The sequence below is a fragment of the Protopterus annectens genome, chromosome 2.part0 (genome assembly GCF_019279795.1).
Source record: "Protopterus annectens isolate FY-2018-M chromosome 2.part0, PAN1.0, whole genome shotgun sequence".
NCBI classification, from domain to species: domain Eukaryota; kingdom Metazoa; phylum Chordata; order Ceratodontiformes; family Protopteridae; genus Protopterus; species Protopterus annectens.
The window spans coordinates 1,172,609,676-1,172,627,333 of record NC_056728.1 but is presented as its reverse complement, the minus strand read 5'-3'; the positions used below and the strand labels follow the sequence as shown (position 1 = coordinate 1,172,627,333).

Sequence of the window (17,658 nt, the reverse complement as noted above, 5' to 3'; positions counted from 1 at the left end):
ACGAAAACCAAACAAGTTATCCTAAACCTAACTTTCAAACACATTATAACACACGTAAAGTGATTAGGAATAACAATTCAAAGAAAGTACATTATATGAATAGGCAAGAGTCAAGAGAAGAATATGGAAGGAATACAGCAAGTTATGATAATGATTTTCCCCCAATACAGAACAGAGAAGGTATACAAGATAGTAATTACCATTACGGAGAAAATTTTCAGAATTGGGGGGGGAAAGGGTGGCAGGGGAGATTTCATTAGATACCCCGAACCCAAGGACCAATTCAGTTGTACTTGATAACATATTAAGTAATAATGTCAAACACACCTATAATAATTTTACCATTTATAATTTTAGTTCACTTGTGTTAAATCCAAATCATTTCTCATTATTAAGCAAAGGACTAAAATACATACCTAGGAGTAGAGGGGACTTTACTCGTACAATTTTAGATGTCAAATTATTTATAAGAAAGATCAATTTGGAAGTAATGGCTTCCAGGATGTGTTTTAATAGGGAGGGAGGGGGTGAAAATTCATTGAGAAGAAAGTCCATCTATAACCCACCATTAATCCCTCAAATAAAAAACTTTGAAAACATTATGATTGATTTAGTAAGGACAAAACATAATAATAGTTGGATACAATACAACTTGAGTAAAGAAGAAAATGAAATTTTAAAAGAATTAAGTAGGAATACAACTTTGAGGGTTATGAAACCTGATAAGGGTGGGGGGATAGTTTTTATGGACAAAATTGTATACGAAGGAAAGATGAATACTATCCTAAGGGATGAAATGAAATATACTGGGGTATCATTAAATGAAATTAATGTAGCATACCATAGGGTTGACTCTATTCTAGAGGACTTAATGATAGAAAAAATAATAGATGATAAAACTTTTAAGTATTTGGAAGTTAAGAAACCCAGGGTAGCCACTATATTCGGAATACCGAAAATCCATAAGGATATGGTAGATCCACCTCTCAGACCCATTGTCTCGGCTGAAGGTTCTAAAACTGTCCCCCTAGCAAAGTTTGTTGACTACAAGACCAAACACATTTGGGTCAATAATAAGCAAATTCTTAAAGATTCTTGGAACTTTTTGGGGGAATTAAATCAAGACAAGTTTAGGGATGATATTAGGTTCATTACAATAGATGTCATCGATTTGTTTGGAAGTATACCACATGTGGAAGGCATGAAATTATTTGAAGAATCTGTGTTTGAAGATGTGAGTTTGAGTCTCAATGACAAGGCAGCGAGTGTGATATTAATGGACACGGTATTAAAATACAATTTTATTATGTTTAACTGTGAATATTATCAACAAAAAACAGGGGTGTCCATGGGGGCCGCTTGTGCCCCCACATATGCCAATATCGTACATGGTTTGGCATCTTTACCACTAGGTGCAGCGTGGATCTTTTTTAAATTTTGGAATAAACCTTACTGGAACATTTAACAGCGTGTCCAAGCACTACTTTGTGACTTTATAGTGGTTATTAGTGCTGTGTTCGTTTTTAACAGTTCGAGAATTACAGCTATCATAGTCCCTTCTTAAAAGTTCATAACATAACTCTAGGTGAATATTATTCTCACAATACCTTCATTTTATGCTTTGATCTGTGGATCAGGATTGAGTATTAAGGATAGTTTAGTTTTCTATGCTCTATAGGGTTAGACTTTTGGGATTGGGATACCTTTCAAAATGTGAAGTTAAGTTAGCAAAATTAAAAAAGATTTGCCATTCTTTTTGCTTAACAATTGTTTCTCAGATGGACAAATGTATCCCACACTCTTCCAGGTTAGGAGAGTTAGTGGTTAGGCACAGGTTTAAGACTGGAAGAGTTTGTCATCTATATCCAAAAAATGCATGTTTTGTATGGAATCCTTTGGTACTGAGTCTATTTACTAACTCAATTGTTAGACACCGGGCAAGGTTACATTTCCTAATGACAGTATGTGGATGTTGGCTTCAAGGAATGTTAAGGGGCTACAAACAGATAACAAAAGAAAACTATTTCTGCACTTAATTTTTAAATCTAAACTGGATTTTATTATGATACAGGAAACCCACTTAGTAAAAGAGCAATGGAACCTCACAGCAAAGAAAAACTGGATTAAAACCATTATAGCGGCAGGAAATAAAACAAATAAAGTAGGAGTTGCCATCATCATTAAAAACTCCTTCCAGCATGATATTATAAAACAGGACTCAGACCCAGAAGGTAGATGGTGCTACTTTGTAACTAAAGTTGATAAGTTAGATAAACCAATCTTAGTTGTCAATGTGTATGCCCCGTGTACCCTTCAACAAAACTTTTTGATCGTTATTTATAATTTACTAAAGTCCTTCCCTAATCATTACTACATCTTAGGGGGTGATTGAAATTCCATTCAGGATCCAAAGAGAGATAGAACCACACTAAATCTAAATATAATACACAAACCACTACTGCACTATTTGAAATTAAAAATGATTTTAGATTAATTGACCCATATTCTAATCTTCCTTCACATACACACAATAAAGGGTTTACATTCTTCTCTCAATGCTATAAGAGTTGGTCCAGACTGGATTTTTTCCTAATATCTGATATTTTTCTACACTTCGTTCTTTCATTTTATACAGAACCTAGGTATCTATCGGACCATTCTAGAATTACATTAGTTATAGATTGGGTACATAAAAAGTCCCCGAAAAACAATACAATATGGTGGCACTTTAACCCTAATCTAATTAATAATAAGGATATTAGGCAGGAAATTAACACTGTACTTGACAAATGCATACTATCTATTGCAGAGGACAACAAGCCGATTGATATAATATGGGCTACCACAAAAGTTCTAATCAGAGGGATGTTAATTAATAAATCTTCATTTCATAGGAAAATTACTATCAACAAAGAAAATAGTATTAAGGAAGAAATTTCTAAGCTTGAGTTAAAAATGCAACAGAATTATTCCTCGGACCTAGAGAATACTATATCCCAACTACAAGCAAATCTATTATCTCTGCAAGCAGAGAACCTGTCGTATCAGGAAATCAAAAACATAGCAAATTACTCACAATGGGCGCAACTCCCCTCCAGATTTTTAGTAAGATTACGTAATCACTATAAACCTATCCCGAATATTTCGGAAATTATTTTCCAAGATAATAAATACAGTAATTCACAAGACATAATCAAGGTGTTTGAGGAGATATATGAGGATGTGTATAACCCCATTCCCATTTCATATAAGGAACAAGATTTGCAGTTATTCCATAAACAATTAATATTCCCCAAAATTAATGAACAACAACAAGATCTTCTTTCGGCTGAGTTTACACAAACGGAAATTAATACAGCGATTAACAGCTTGAAATGTAATAAGGCACCGGGTCCAGATGATTTCTCAGCCAAATTCTACAAATGTTTTTTTTCCAAAATTTCTATTATATTGCACCATCTCTTTGCCTACATTATACGTTTTGGTATTACTGATCTACATATGAATGCATCTAGAACCATCCTACTACCTAAACTGAATACTCATACCACTAATCCCCATAATTACAGGCCCATATCTATTATTAATCTAGATGTGAGAATTATGGCGACAATATTAGCTATTAGACTTAAATCTGTTATTTCTAAAATTATATCTCCAGAACAATCAGGGTTTGTCAATCATAGGCAAACAATAGACCAAACACGCTTGATGCAATGATTTCTTTATCTTTAATAAAACATATACACATTAGCTATTGATATGTCTAAAGCATTTGACCGAGTTAACAAGCAATTCTTGGAAGCCATTCTGCCAAAATTTAACATTCCTACACAATTCATCCATTATATTAATACGCTGCATATGAGGGCCTATACCACTTTACAAATAAATAAATATAGCTCAAAGAAACTAGAAATTAATAATGGGATAAGACAGGGATGTCCTTTATCACCTCTTTTATTTAATTTATTTATTGAGCCATTATTTTTACCAGTAAAACAGAAAACGTTTCACAATATCCCTGTTTTATTTAATACAAAGATTGCATTTTCAGCATATGCAGATGATTTAAATATATATTATACCATGATCTCCCCAAAACGTGCACACTGATTGGCCAGCGTGCCCGTTGTAAATCGAGTTATACTAATGGAAAAAGGTCCGGTCGCCCGGACTTTTTTCCATTAGTATAACTCTTTAAACACTGTCTCGCTATGTTAAATGGGTTTAACATGGCGACAGCTTTAAAATGAGCAACGAGATCTCTGTTGCTTATTTTAAAGCTGTCTCGCTATGTTAAACCCATTTAACATAGCAATGTAAAAGCAACGGAGAAAGCAAGATCTCCGTTGCTTTTTAGTCTCGCTATGTTAAATGAGTTTAACATAGCGAGACAGTTTAAAAATAAGCAACGGAGATGTCCGTTGCTTATTTTAAAACTGTCTCGCTATGTTAAACTCATTTAACATAGCGAGACATAAAAGCAACGGAGATCTTGCTTTCTCCGTTGCTTTTGCTCTGATGTACTGCGGCGCGCAGTACATCAGAACTGCCGCGGATGCCAGACATCTGCGGAAGGGCAGTAAACAGGCATTATACTATGCCATTATTTAAGAAAAGTAACAGTTTCTTTTCTTAAATAATGTCATGGTATAATAGCACGGTTGGCTTTGTTTGGTCCCTCGGGCTTCGCCCTCGGGACCAAACCACGCCAACTGTGGGTAAATTTAGCATTACCCACACCCAGGCGTGGGTTATTGCTATATTACTCCCTCCCCAACTCAGATTTTAATAAGATAATAAAATCAATAGATATATTCTCTACATTTTCGAATTATAAGATAAATATGGATAAATCAATAATATTTCCCTTAAATAACTACTCACAATACCCCAGTGTATTTACAAAATATTAACATTAAAGACCAATGACACTATCTTGGAATTTCATTTCATAAGGACGCATATAAATATTATCAAGAAAATGTAGATAAAATATGGTCAACCATACAAAAAGATTTGGAAAGATGGGCACAACTTAAGCTCCCTTTTTTATCCAAAGTTGCCATCAATAAAATGAATGTTCTCCTGAGATTACTTTACATATTTAATGCATCCAATACATTCATACATAATAAATTCTTCAAGATCACACAAACAACACTATCAGGATAAGCTATCAAAAACTTATTTATCCTAAGGATAAAGGTGGAATGGGACTCCCTGATCTTAGACTATATTATGAAATTAACAAGTGTAGTAGATTAATCAATATTGCAGACTATAGGAATGATTCCAATAAATGGTACCCGATGTGGGTGAAATTATACTATAATTATATTAAAGCATTACACTTTAACCCCAAGGCGCTTCCATTTTTAGAAAAAAGCTCTTGGAGGGTGTATAGATTACAAAACGATTTAAGGGAACAAATTACAATCACACAAAATCTTTTTAATTCCTTAAATTTATATGCCGCTTTCAGGACACTCCAACCGATACATCTTAATCCCAAAATTAAATTGAATGATAGGTTGATTAACTTGAATTCTTACCCACTGCTGAGGGATAAAGCTGTATTAGATTTTCTCCCATTTAAACATGACTCTGTAATTGACATGAGGAGCAAATTAAATCTACCGCCAAAATATACAACTATTTTAAGACAACTAAAAGAGGTATGTTGCAAATACTGGGACAGTATTAATATCTCAGATTCAGATATAGCTACATGTAAAACATTATGGGATTTGTTGATATGTAAAAAAAAAATGATCTCAAATGTATATAAAATTATTATCTCTATTAAATGCAACAGAGAGGCTATACATTCTAGCTACTGGACCAAGCAGGATTCTACAATTACATCCAACAAAATTGCTCAGGCTATTCAGAAATTCTCAAAATTTATTCCCCTCCAAAAATTTAGATATACACAACTTATGATTTTAAATAATGCTTACTTTACACCCCAAATTCTTAATAAGTGGTACAACGATATACCATCAAACTGTCAATTCTGCCCTTCTCAAAAGGCAGATATCATTCACATTTTTTGGAGCTGTAAATGCTCATACAAGCTTTGGTGTGCCTAAGAGTCAAATTAGAAAAAATGGGATATGAAAAAACAACTCTATCTTGGAAATTTGCTCTCTTACATATTCCCTCAACAGGATTTGGAATGAAACATATACATCTTATAATAACGATATTTATGTTAATGAAATACTACATCACATTAAACTGGAAAAACAGGACTACACAGTTATGGGAAGGCTTTAGACAAGTAGCTAGAAAGCAAATACTTGTGCACAAATATCTATGGTATTCCATGAAGCAAAAGCCCTCACAGAAGGATTCTTGGAAATTGATTTTAGATGATATTCTGACATGATATTAAGTAAAAGATATGAAATCATTTTAGTAAGATATAGATGAGATTTGTATATAGTTGTTTTTAGTGTGTAGTGTGTACTTATGTTTATGAGCCTGCTGTTATGTATGTTTCATTTATTTGGTGTTTGTGTAATGATACTGGGAATCAAGATTATGCTGTGGAATACCAGCCACAAACTAATAAAAACACAACAATCATATTGTGGTATCTGTTTATTTGTTAATGGCTTACAGCTGTGGTTTGCATGGTTTTGTAAGTCACAGTTGCTGTCTCTTCACTTTTTAGTGCTCCAAGCTTATATTTGGAGTGAGCTGGTATTTGTATTGTTACCTTTTCATTTCTTAGTGCTTGATTCTTATGTTAACAGAGATAGCGTACTAAAAGGATGTAAGACTAATTGGTCTATAGTCTGTCATTTTACCGTAGTTCTACCTTTGTGAATTGGAATAACAACTAATGAAAAATGAATCAAACTGAATTAAAAGCAAAAAAGCAGAGCTGAGGACCAGAATTTATTCCACACCAATTCAAGTAAGCGCTTTCATCAAAAAGACTTCATTAGACATTTTTAAAAAAATCCTGTCACCTATTAAATACTCTACCAAGTCGCATGACATAAACCATAATAAAATAAAATAAAGAGAAGTGGAATAACATCAGCAAGTTTCCATCTAGTGGGACAGTACCATACAATGCAACAGTATTTTTTCCAAGTTATTTTTATATTTCGTGTGTTTTGCTATACAGTGGCTCTACGTAGGATAGGAGTTAGGTGACTATTTTAGCGTTTAGACTACAGTAGGGATTACAGCACATAGCATTAAGATTACTTCTGATCCAGTTTATAAATGTGGGTGCTGTGCTTGCATACATGCACTACCTGTAGTGGAAAAAAAAAGACATGCTACAATCCATGACAATATTTTGTATATTTAACCAGTGTGTAGCTTCATTCTCTTTTGTTTTAGCATGCTGCGCTTGAGATGCAGTGGAAGGGAAGAGAATGGATAAGCATATTGACCAGGCAGTGCCTACTTTGTTTTTGTTGTACATGGAATCATGAGGGCCATGGCTGCACATTGTAGAGCTTCTAAAGAAACTGTCATTGTCCCATGATTTGTTGCAAAGATGGATATATAGATGTACAAATGTGTGGCTTTTGAAAGATGACTTGATCATATTTGCTGTAAAATATTTCCACCAACTCATTTGTACTTTGCACATATTCTGATGAAAGTCTCTTGATTTGCAGGAGACAAAGTCATTCCTTTATACATGCCTCAATGTAGGGAATGTGGAAGCTGCCTGAGTTCTAAAACCAATATGTGCTCAAAGCTTCGGTGAGTATAATGTAAATAACATTGCATAATGTGGCATTTCTTTTTAATATATACCCTGGTTTTAGCAATGTATAAAGCATTTTCACCAAAGCTGTTCAATACAAAAAGATATATTACTTTAATCTGACTGAAAAGGCACCATTTCGACCGACTTGCACATTTTATATATAACAAAGTAAATTATGTTTGTGTTAATATTCTTCTTAAGTATTTATATTTTTTAACAATGTATCTTTTATTACTTCCTAGATGTACTTTATTTACTAATTTTGCATTACAGTAGTTTATTTACTGCTTTACATATTTTTCATTTTCTGTTGCTCTGTACTTGGGTCTTGACTGAAAAGGGTGAGTAAAGCCTGTTCATTTACTTAGTACACAAATTGTAAGTGAATGAATAAAATAAATACTTATAAGTGCCTCAGTCCCATCCAATAGCTCTTATTAGAGTTATACAATGAGTACATTCACAGCAGTTTAACTATTGTTTGTGGAATTGCACCTGGTATTGATGTCCCCACTTCATAGCTAGAACCTGGGACGGGGGGGCTACAGCCTTGGACTTTGGTTTTAAGTACAGCCTGTTACTGGAAAGGTTAAATAAACTCTGTATATGCTGGAGCAAACCTTGATGGTACTGTTTTTTTTTATTTTAAAAGCCAAGGAAGCTTGTATTAAATGTGTGCTCTTTTCCCTCCAGTGCATTCATGAATTTTACACAGCTGGAAATGTGGATTACTGGCCAAAGGCTTGCATTATACTGCTTCTCTCGGTACTTCTGCTGCCAAGAGCAGGTCATTTTGGGGTTCTAATTCCCTATGATGCTGTTGTTGTTTCCTGTGAGGTGTTTCTGATGTTGATTTAATCTACATACCAACAGGATTATTTTTTACTCTTGTCTTCTGGCATATTAGCTGGTGACCACAGCCATGGAGGATTTTCTAAAACTGCCCATTGGGTCTAAAGTAGTTACTGACCTAAAGTTGCTGCAGCTGCAACAACAGTTATTTGTCCCGGAAAATGTAGCCACTAGCTTCAGAAGTGTGCCTACCTTGAAAAAACTAAACACATATGATGATCTAGAGTCATGCTGTATGGCATTTGAACATTATGTCAAAGAAGAGAATTAAGGTCAAGCAGGCTGGACAGAAACCTTATCATCCCAGCTAATAGAAGAAGCTTTAAAAATGTATGCAGACGTGAAGGGGACTGATTACACACCCAGTGATAAGGTTGGGGTAACCTCTGAAGTGCAACCCATAATATTTTATAACTGGATAATTCATGGTGGTGGATCAGTTATGGCATCCCTGCATGGCTTAAAATAATATTTAAAGCTATGGCTAGTACCTTGTAGCAACATCAAACTGAAAATGGTAGCAGAAGATATAAGAGATTTAGCTAATAATATAAGAAAATGGGTATTGCAAAGTACTATGATAAAACTGAATAACATTAATCAACAAAATAACAGAACACCTCCAACTGCTGGTGTACATCACACACTATTCAACAGAAACAAGCAGTAGTTGGTGGTGCTTTTCTGTTGTCTTGTCGATTAATAGTTGGAGAAGTCTTGGTACTGTAGTGGATAAACTAAATAACATTTCCAATATTGATAAAAAATGAAACACATATAACAAACCAACTAAAGAAACTTTAGGAAGTAAATACACAGACAAACTACTAAAACGTCTATTAGGATGTAAGCAGTTTTGTTTCCCTTACAAAGTATCTACATGTAGTGTTAACACAGAAACAAGAAGGACTAAGTTAGAAGAAGAAGGGCACTTAAGTGAAGACTCTTGGAACAAATTGAAAAATAAAAGAGAGATATATAGGAAATGCCGAGTTCTGAACCCATTGCTGTAAATATGAATCAGAAAGCTGAAATAAAGGCAGACTATAAGCAAATGGTATCTACAAATTAAGAAAGGAGTGAAACTGAAGCCTTTGTAGAGGAAGGACAACACAGAAAAAGAAAAAAAGCAAGAGGATGGTAACTCATTACAGTGAGATAGAGGGAGCACAGTTTAAAAGAAAACAAGGCACTTAGGAAGCATATACTGAAAGTGAGAAAGTAAAGCAGAAGGTGTATTTTGTCTAAAATGATCACATGTGTGGAAAGACAGAAAAGAACTGCAATGCCGCTGTTTTGGGAGAGGAAGCTATACTTTCCACCTCAAGACAAGGTAGTGAGGAATGGAACCCTGAGTCAGTGGACTTCAACAGATAAGCCACAAACTTTAAGAAAGCACAGTGGGAAAATGATGATATTTTAAATAGGGTCATCGAAAATACAATGAAAGGTTATAGGGAAGGGTAGCAAACAATGTTTGCATTACTTTCTCCACCTATTTTGGATTGAAATATTAGCTCTTATACAGATTAGTAAAGAGAAGGATGAAATTCTACATCAGTTACTACTGTCAATACCTTCTAGGTCACTAGTAATGAAGCTAACCTACAGTCACATGTCAGGAGATCACAAAAGTAAGCAAAGATCACAAGCCAAGATTTTTTATTAGCTATGCATAATGAAAGTGGTAGAAAACTTCTGTGGTTTTTGTTAAAGAGCTGAAAAGACTGTGCTCCATCCTTGATGTGAGTCCTTTAATCCCAATGCTTGTCATAGAGGGTCCATTTAAATATATTGGTTTGGGTATTGTCTGGCTACTAGTACAATCTAACAATGGGTATCAGCAAATACAAGCAATGCTGGATTATGGTACATTTCCAGAACATTGCTGCTGCATAAAACTAATGCTAATTTTATTGTCCGATAACTGGTATTTTTATTTTCCAGTGTGAGAATCTTTAAAGAGATGCATACCTAGCAAAATACTCCCTTCATGTCAACACTATTTCATAAGTTATGCCAGTGCTTTAAAGTTAAACAGCTGAAGACATTAGTCTACCATCTGCAGATTGATGGATTAGTAGGAATGTTAAAAAAATCCATGGAAACCTATGCTAGGGAAAGTTGTTGATGCCTGTCATAAAAACAGGGGTAAGTTGTTACCCTGTTTACTGTTTGCACTCAGAGAGATGCCATACGTTTCGGCTTGGTTTGCCCATACCCAGAATTAATGAGATGATGGAAATCCTAGGAAAGGCCAGATACTTCACAGCACTAGGCTTAATGCAGTGACATTAGTAGATACCCGGTAACCCTCTGCAAAAAAAAAAAAATAGCCTCTGTATTTTCAGTACACAAATGTTACCTTTTGGCCTACATGATGCTCCAGCTACCTTTCAGAGGTTAATAGATAAAATATGCAAGTTGTTTTGTAATCCATAATGTAGGTAGGCTTTACTGTAAATGCTAAGAAAATTAAAATTGATAAGACAGAATCCAAGCACAGAAGATAGTTTATAGGAAGAAAGGTGGTAAGATGCCATTTAGGAAAAACAAAAAAACACTGCCCTGCAGCCTGCAATAAAAACAAGTAAATACTTTTCTTGAACTAGCTGGGTACTACAGAACATTTGTGCCTAGTTCTCCGACTATATTTTACAAGAGGAAAATATCCTGTTAAGGTTCAAAGGTATCTTGAGAAAACTTAAGCATTTAATGAAGTTAAAAGGACCCTATGTTCAAAACCTGTATTAGTGACTCTGAATAAGAATTCACCCTGTATACTAATGCATCTGAAATAGTTATAGAAGCAGTGCTGTCCTAAAACTTTCAACATGACAAACACTTTGTGTCTTATATCAGCAGAAAGTTACACAATTCGGAAAGGAGATATTCTGCCATAAAAAATGTGTAAAACAATTAAGTGAACCCTCTATTCCTTCAAGTACTATTTATTTGAGAAGCATTTCAGTATGGTTACTGAGCAGTACCTTCTACAGTGGCTAAGCATATGGAAGCCGTACCAACCTGTGCCAGTGGGCACTATCACTACAGCGTTTAATTCACAATAACTATAGACATGGACTAACAAATCAAAATGTTGATGGGTTTACCAAGTCCTGCACCCCATCATACTGAGCCCAAAGCCTTTGTTTTTTGCATTAGAAGTACGTAGTTGTAACAGGGTAAGTTCAGTACATTTGTACTGCTTCTTTAAGTGCAAGGCAAGAGACCAGTTGTGGGAACTTTCTCATGGAATGTTATTCAAGAATTTCATTTGTATTAGTTAGTAAATTGTTAAAATCTGTGGTATATATTTGGGTTGCCTGCAAGCAAAAGACAGGAATTTAGTTCCTCATTTGGAGGAACACAGAGGTAAGCAGGAGCTTGCTGAAGACCTTGGAGGGATGGAGATTAACAGCCTAACTAGAGCATATTATGTAAGTTTACATGGTGGAGATACCTTCATTTCAGAGGTGAAATCTGCACTGGGGAAAAGCTGCAGCCTTAGACTTTGGGTTTAAGTGCAGCTCATTGCTAAAAGGCTGAAGAGTCTGTTTACATGTACTGGAGTGAAAAAGTATTGTCTTTGTTTATTTAAAAAGTCAAGTGAGCTAGCTTTTCCATGTATGGATGTACAAAATAAAATATAAGCTGATTTATAATTGCAGCCTTTAGTGCTTCCTTTGACTTTACAATAGCCTTATATGAATCAAACTTTTGAACAATGATTGCAAATTCACTCATTGCACGATTACTGTGATAGAATGGTGTCTGTGTAACACAAAACGGAAATGAAAAGCTCTACTGATGCAGTAAAGCACAGTGAGGACTAGATTGTATTGTACATTTCCATTGTTCTAGACGTAGTGACACATAAAGGATGCCATATCACCTTCATTTTTTAATGACTGTTTTTTATGGCCACTGTACTGTTAATGCTTTATTGTTTATATAAGTTGTGCATAAAGATTGGCCTGAAGTAAATGAAGGGTATGGCAGGGGCACAGTTGGTAACGCTGTTTCACAGTACTTAATTCTGTAGTTTGGTTTTTGATTGGGACGCCTGCACTGTGAAATCTGCATGTACTCTATGTAGGTTTTACATCACTACTCCAGTTTCCTTCTGCATCCTAAAGACATACCTTAGATGAGTTGTTCAAATTGGCTGAGGCTCAGTTTTGACAAGACCATAATGATGACCATTCATGCTGCTTGTAATCCCTTCAACTGTGCATCATTGACCGGGGAACCTATCCACAGTTTGTGCCCATGGTTTGAAATTGATGGTGAAATCTTAAAGATAAGCTGCTATTTAAAGATCAAATGGCCACCATTTTGCTACATTGTGGGGAATATGAACTAGAATTATATCTATACTAAGCTTATCTGCTGTGGGACATACACTGGACATGTCATAAGTTGATTACTGTAATGATCTAAGCATGAAGGTTTTCAGCTGTTAGCTTGAGAGGTTGTAGCTTAGAAAGAACATTGCTGCAAGATTAAAGATGCTGTTATACAAGACGTGTTGTGAATCCTGCACTGATTGGGTTAGTGGATGCTCTGTATGCCAGACACAGATCACATCTCAGCAGTCTATAGGCTACAGAGTATAGGGTCAGGGCTTTGAGTTGTTCCATGTAGGACTTGTTGTTTAGGCCTTGTATCCTTTTAGTAAGGTATCTGTGTGGGTGTTCCAGTTATTGCAAATGTCTAGACAGATGCATGTGAAAGGGAGCATTATATTCAATGATTGGCCAAATGAGAGCTGAGTAAAAGAGGACAATGAAATCCCTAGATCTAAACACGATCCCTTTGTTTACAAGCTTAGCGATATAGAAGGATTTTGTTACAACAATAGACACATGTTGGTAAAAGGTTAGGTCACCGTCCACATAAGTTTCCAAATCCTGAACAACTGGGTCATCTCTTGGGGTCTATTGTAAGTGTGGTAGTTCCCTGGGATAGATGACTTCCCAAAGGATACGTTAATGCATCTGTTGACATTTAGTTTCAGACCATGATTTTGACACCAGTTATTTATTATGATAACCATAAACAAGTCCTCAAGACACTACCCACAGCTAAGAATACTGCTTCTATGAGGCCTGATAACATACCTGGCTGATTACTGACCACCCTGAAACAGGACCTTTCAGACCTCTTACATAGGCAATGCAGTGTCAACCTTCAAAACATGCTTTGTGTCAGATGACTGGAAAATCGCAAAGGTGGGACATCAATGGAACTAGGAAATTACAGACCCATAAGTCTGACCAGCCTTGCATGTAAGGCTATGAAAAGGATCATTATGACATTAATAAATAAGCACATAGGTAACCTACAAACTCTTAGCTAAGCCATGTTGGGTTTGTTAAGGGCAGATCCTGCATTCTTAATCTGGCTGACTTCTTTGAGAAAGTTGCTAAAGCAGTGGATCAGGGCAAATCAGTACACAGTGCATATCTAGACCTTTCAAAGGTATTTGCACCATCATCCCTTGGTATTGTAGATAAAATATTGCAGCTAAATGTTATCCCCCTGTGTAACTCATCGGATAACAAACTGGCTGACAAATAAAACCCACGAAATTAGGGTGGGCTAATTTCCATCATACAAAACACCTGTCACTACTGATGTAGCCCAGGGTTCAGTCCTTGGATCACTCCTCTTTGGCACCCACGTCTCAGAAATCAAAACTACTGTTAATGTTTTATGGCTGACCAAGTTTGCCTGACTGTAAACTTGGTGCCAGTATAAACTCCCCAGAGGATACCAAGATCCTTCAGGAGGTCCTTTCCCAAACCAATAACTGGTGTAAAAACCAAAGTCTAAAATTAAAATGCCAAAAATGCGTAATATTGTCCTTTGACATGCAAGATGTCCCTGGTAAATATCACATTAACAACACAACCCAGAAATGAGGTTTGATAACAAACCAATTTGTCCATGAATGAAGCATTCTCTAGAATTCATTTGGTGGCTGGACTTCAGCCATCAAACTTTTAAATCGTACTATGATATCATTAACATAAAAGGTTAAACCATAGTTTAGGTTTCATCTTTGACAGTACTTATAACCAGTGAAAACAGTAAAAGTCCAAAACAATATCTTTGTGGTACACTCTTCCCTTACCTTGAAGGAATGGTTCAGATGTAGTTGCCCCAATTTCTCTTAACATAAGGTCTCTTGAGTAGAGAAGACCAAAGCAATTGCTGAGCAGCTGTTCCTATTCATAGAGCTTCTAAAACATTTGAGGTGTCTGAATATTCAGTGAGATCAATTTCCTTTGCTGTTCTCTAAACTGTCAATCATAGTCCCACAAATGCTTTGTAAGTCAGTTTAGCAATAACTTTTCAATGATTTTTGATATAGGAGGTAAAAAAGCAATAAAACTTTTTCTAATAAAGTTCATTTATCTTTTTTAAATACTGAAATTGACATAATTTCTAGTCATCCAGAAATTTGCTGTCTGATTGAAGACATTTATCAGTAATGGTATGACAAGCAATTGTCATTTAGCATGAATGACATAACACTGAGGTTTTTTTGCTCTGTTTAGAAATAATGTCAGTGTTTTGAGTTACAGGACCCAACACCAAGCACTGAGGAGTACTAGCTATAATATTCCTCTAAGATATACTAACATCTTTTATTACCACTAACTGTTCCCTGTTCCCTGACAGTTAATCAGCTCTCAGTCCATTTAATGATGTAATGATTTACCTTGAGGTTGTATAGCTTGTCAAGCCTTTGGCACATCTAAACATACAACATCGCAGCCTATACCTTGTTCTATTAGACCAGAAGTCCTGTAATAAAATTTTATTTGACGTGTCAAACTTGAGCACCCTCTTATAAATCCATGTAGATTTTCATCAACGAGACCCATGTTTGTTACATCTAATTAACTGCAATAGTAGAGAACATTCAAGTCACTTGTATATTATTGAGGTTAGACTAATGGGAATATAACTAGTAATATTGCATCTGTCACCACCCTTATAAATAGATACCTCACAGGACTTGGTCCATTCTTCTGGTGCAAGTCCTCTGATTAGAAACTGATTAAACATTACTGTTAAAGGGTAAACTTAACACATCCATAATTTTACTATTTAATAGTCAAGATATACCATCAGGGCTTATAGAGCAGGTCTTTTTAACCTTTTAGGGATTCCATAAAATTTCTTTCCAGGATATGAGGGCTATCTCCAAAATATTAGGTCAATGTCTTGTGAACCTTTCTAGTATTTGAGAAGTAACTATTAAGCATATCAGCGATCACAGAAGGGGCCTCAACTGGAATATCATTCGTGATAATAGATCCTAAGTTATCTACACCTTTTTTCTGAGAATTGACATACTTGAAGAAATCCTTGTTGTTATCTTGTGGAAAGGCTTATTTCCTTTCATAATTCATCTTTTTCTCAAACAAGGCTTTCTTGAATTCTGTTTGAACACTTAAGTTTATTCTTATATTATGTATTCTGATACTGCTTATAAAGTTTATAAGTTATTTTTCTTTCTGAGACAACTTTTTCATTTTGCTATCCGAATGAGTTGTTTTTTGTTTGTTTCATACATGAATTCAGCCTTTGTAATTCTACCCAAGTACAGTATACAAATGTTATGTAGATATTCCCAAACTTTAAAAGGTTTACTTAGGTCAGTCTACCCTTCCAGGAAAAAGTCTCTAGGTCATCTAGCATGTCTGTAGTGTTAAGCTTACTCATATGTATGATAACAGTGTCAGCGGTGGAAACAGGTAACATACTCGCCTTTGGTGATGGAAGACTAAAACTCTGTGAGTTCATTTTCCATTCTAGCTGATTGGGTTCCTTACCATGGAATGCAGTATTAAGAGGTACTACAATCCTGAGTGTGTCATCCCTCAGATGAGACATTAAACCAAGGTCCCATCTGCTTGAGTAGATGTAACAGATCCCAAGGCGTCAGTTGAAAAGAGTAGAGGTCCTTTATTTATACGCAAAAATATTTAGAAAATATTTACATGTTTACAAATATTTACATATGTGCAAATATATAAATATACAAATTTGTTTATGCATGTTCTTAATTTCCTTTGCAGTCATACAAAATTTTCATCCTATTAGACACCCACTCCTTTTTCCATAACCACCATCTGATTTTACTTAATATTGTTGCTAAAAATCCATTTACCATTAAATATAATCTAGTTTCTTTTCTTTTATTTCATTACGTATAAACCATATAACATAAAATAACATATCTGTTCTTTTAACATATTCTTTACTTCTAGTCTTATAATATCCCTATTTAATCGTATCCATTTGTATTCTATCCACTACTTGTATATCTTCAAAAAAAATTATTTTCATAGTTTTCCCGATAACTTTATTACTCTTTAACATTTCAAAAACACATGTTCCATAGTTTCTTCTTTTATATAAACATATGTTATTACTTTTCTTTTTATATAGCTTAATTCCTTTTACTGGCAATTTGTCAATTACCAGTCACCACAAAAAAATATCTTGACATTCTACTTTCTGATTATACCATTGGCTTCTTAGTTTTATAGCTTTATTTTTTTTTCATCTGGTAGATTTTCCCATGGTTTTACGTAATGATGTTTTATCATTACATTCATAATTTTTTATTTTCTGCAAAAATATTTTTTTCTTTCTAACTTTTTATTTCTTCATTTATACACACCTTACTTTTTAAATTTTTTTTACTATACCCCAAAATGTATCGTACTTATATTTATATGGTTTTACTCCTAATCTCTCATCTTTTTCATTTATTCACTTTAACACTTTGTACAAATTTAATGAAGCAGCATATACGACCGGGTTAATTAACCCTAAACCTCCTCCTTCTTCTTTATTTGCATGCAAAACTCCTCTTTTTACTGGGTTTAATCTAGAACTCCATATAAATGAAAAGATTATCTGCAATAATTCCTTTTCAAATACTGTAAGCAACATAAAAACACTTGCTAAGTATTCCATTTTTCCCATCAGTACTGAATTCATCAAATAAGCCTTTCTTCTGAATAATTTGTATG

General features: G+C 34.8%; 1 protein-coding gene across 2 annotated transcripts in view; it reads left to right on the top strand.

The window, feature by feature from the left end:
- LOC122793406 (alcohol dehydrogenase class-3-like) overlaps positions 1-17,658 on the top strand; it is a 765,188-nt gene that overhangs the window by 125,192 nt on the left and 622,338 nt on the right. For both annotated transcript variants that reach the window (XM_044061384.1, XM_044061383.1), the window contains exon 4: positions 7,653-7,740. In XM_044061384.1, the coding sequence (XP_043917319.1) occupies positions 7,653-7,740 (88 nt within the window). The remainder of the gene's footprint in view (positions 1-7,652; positions 7,741-17,658) is intronic.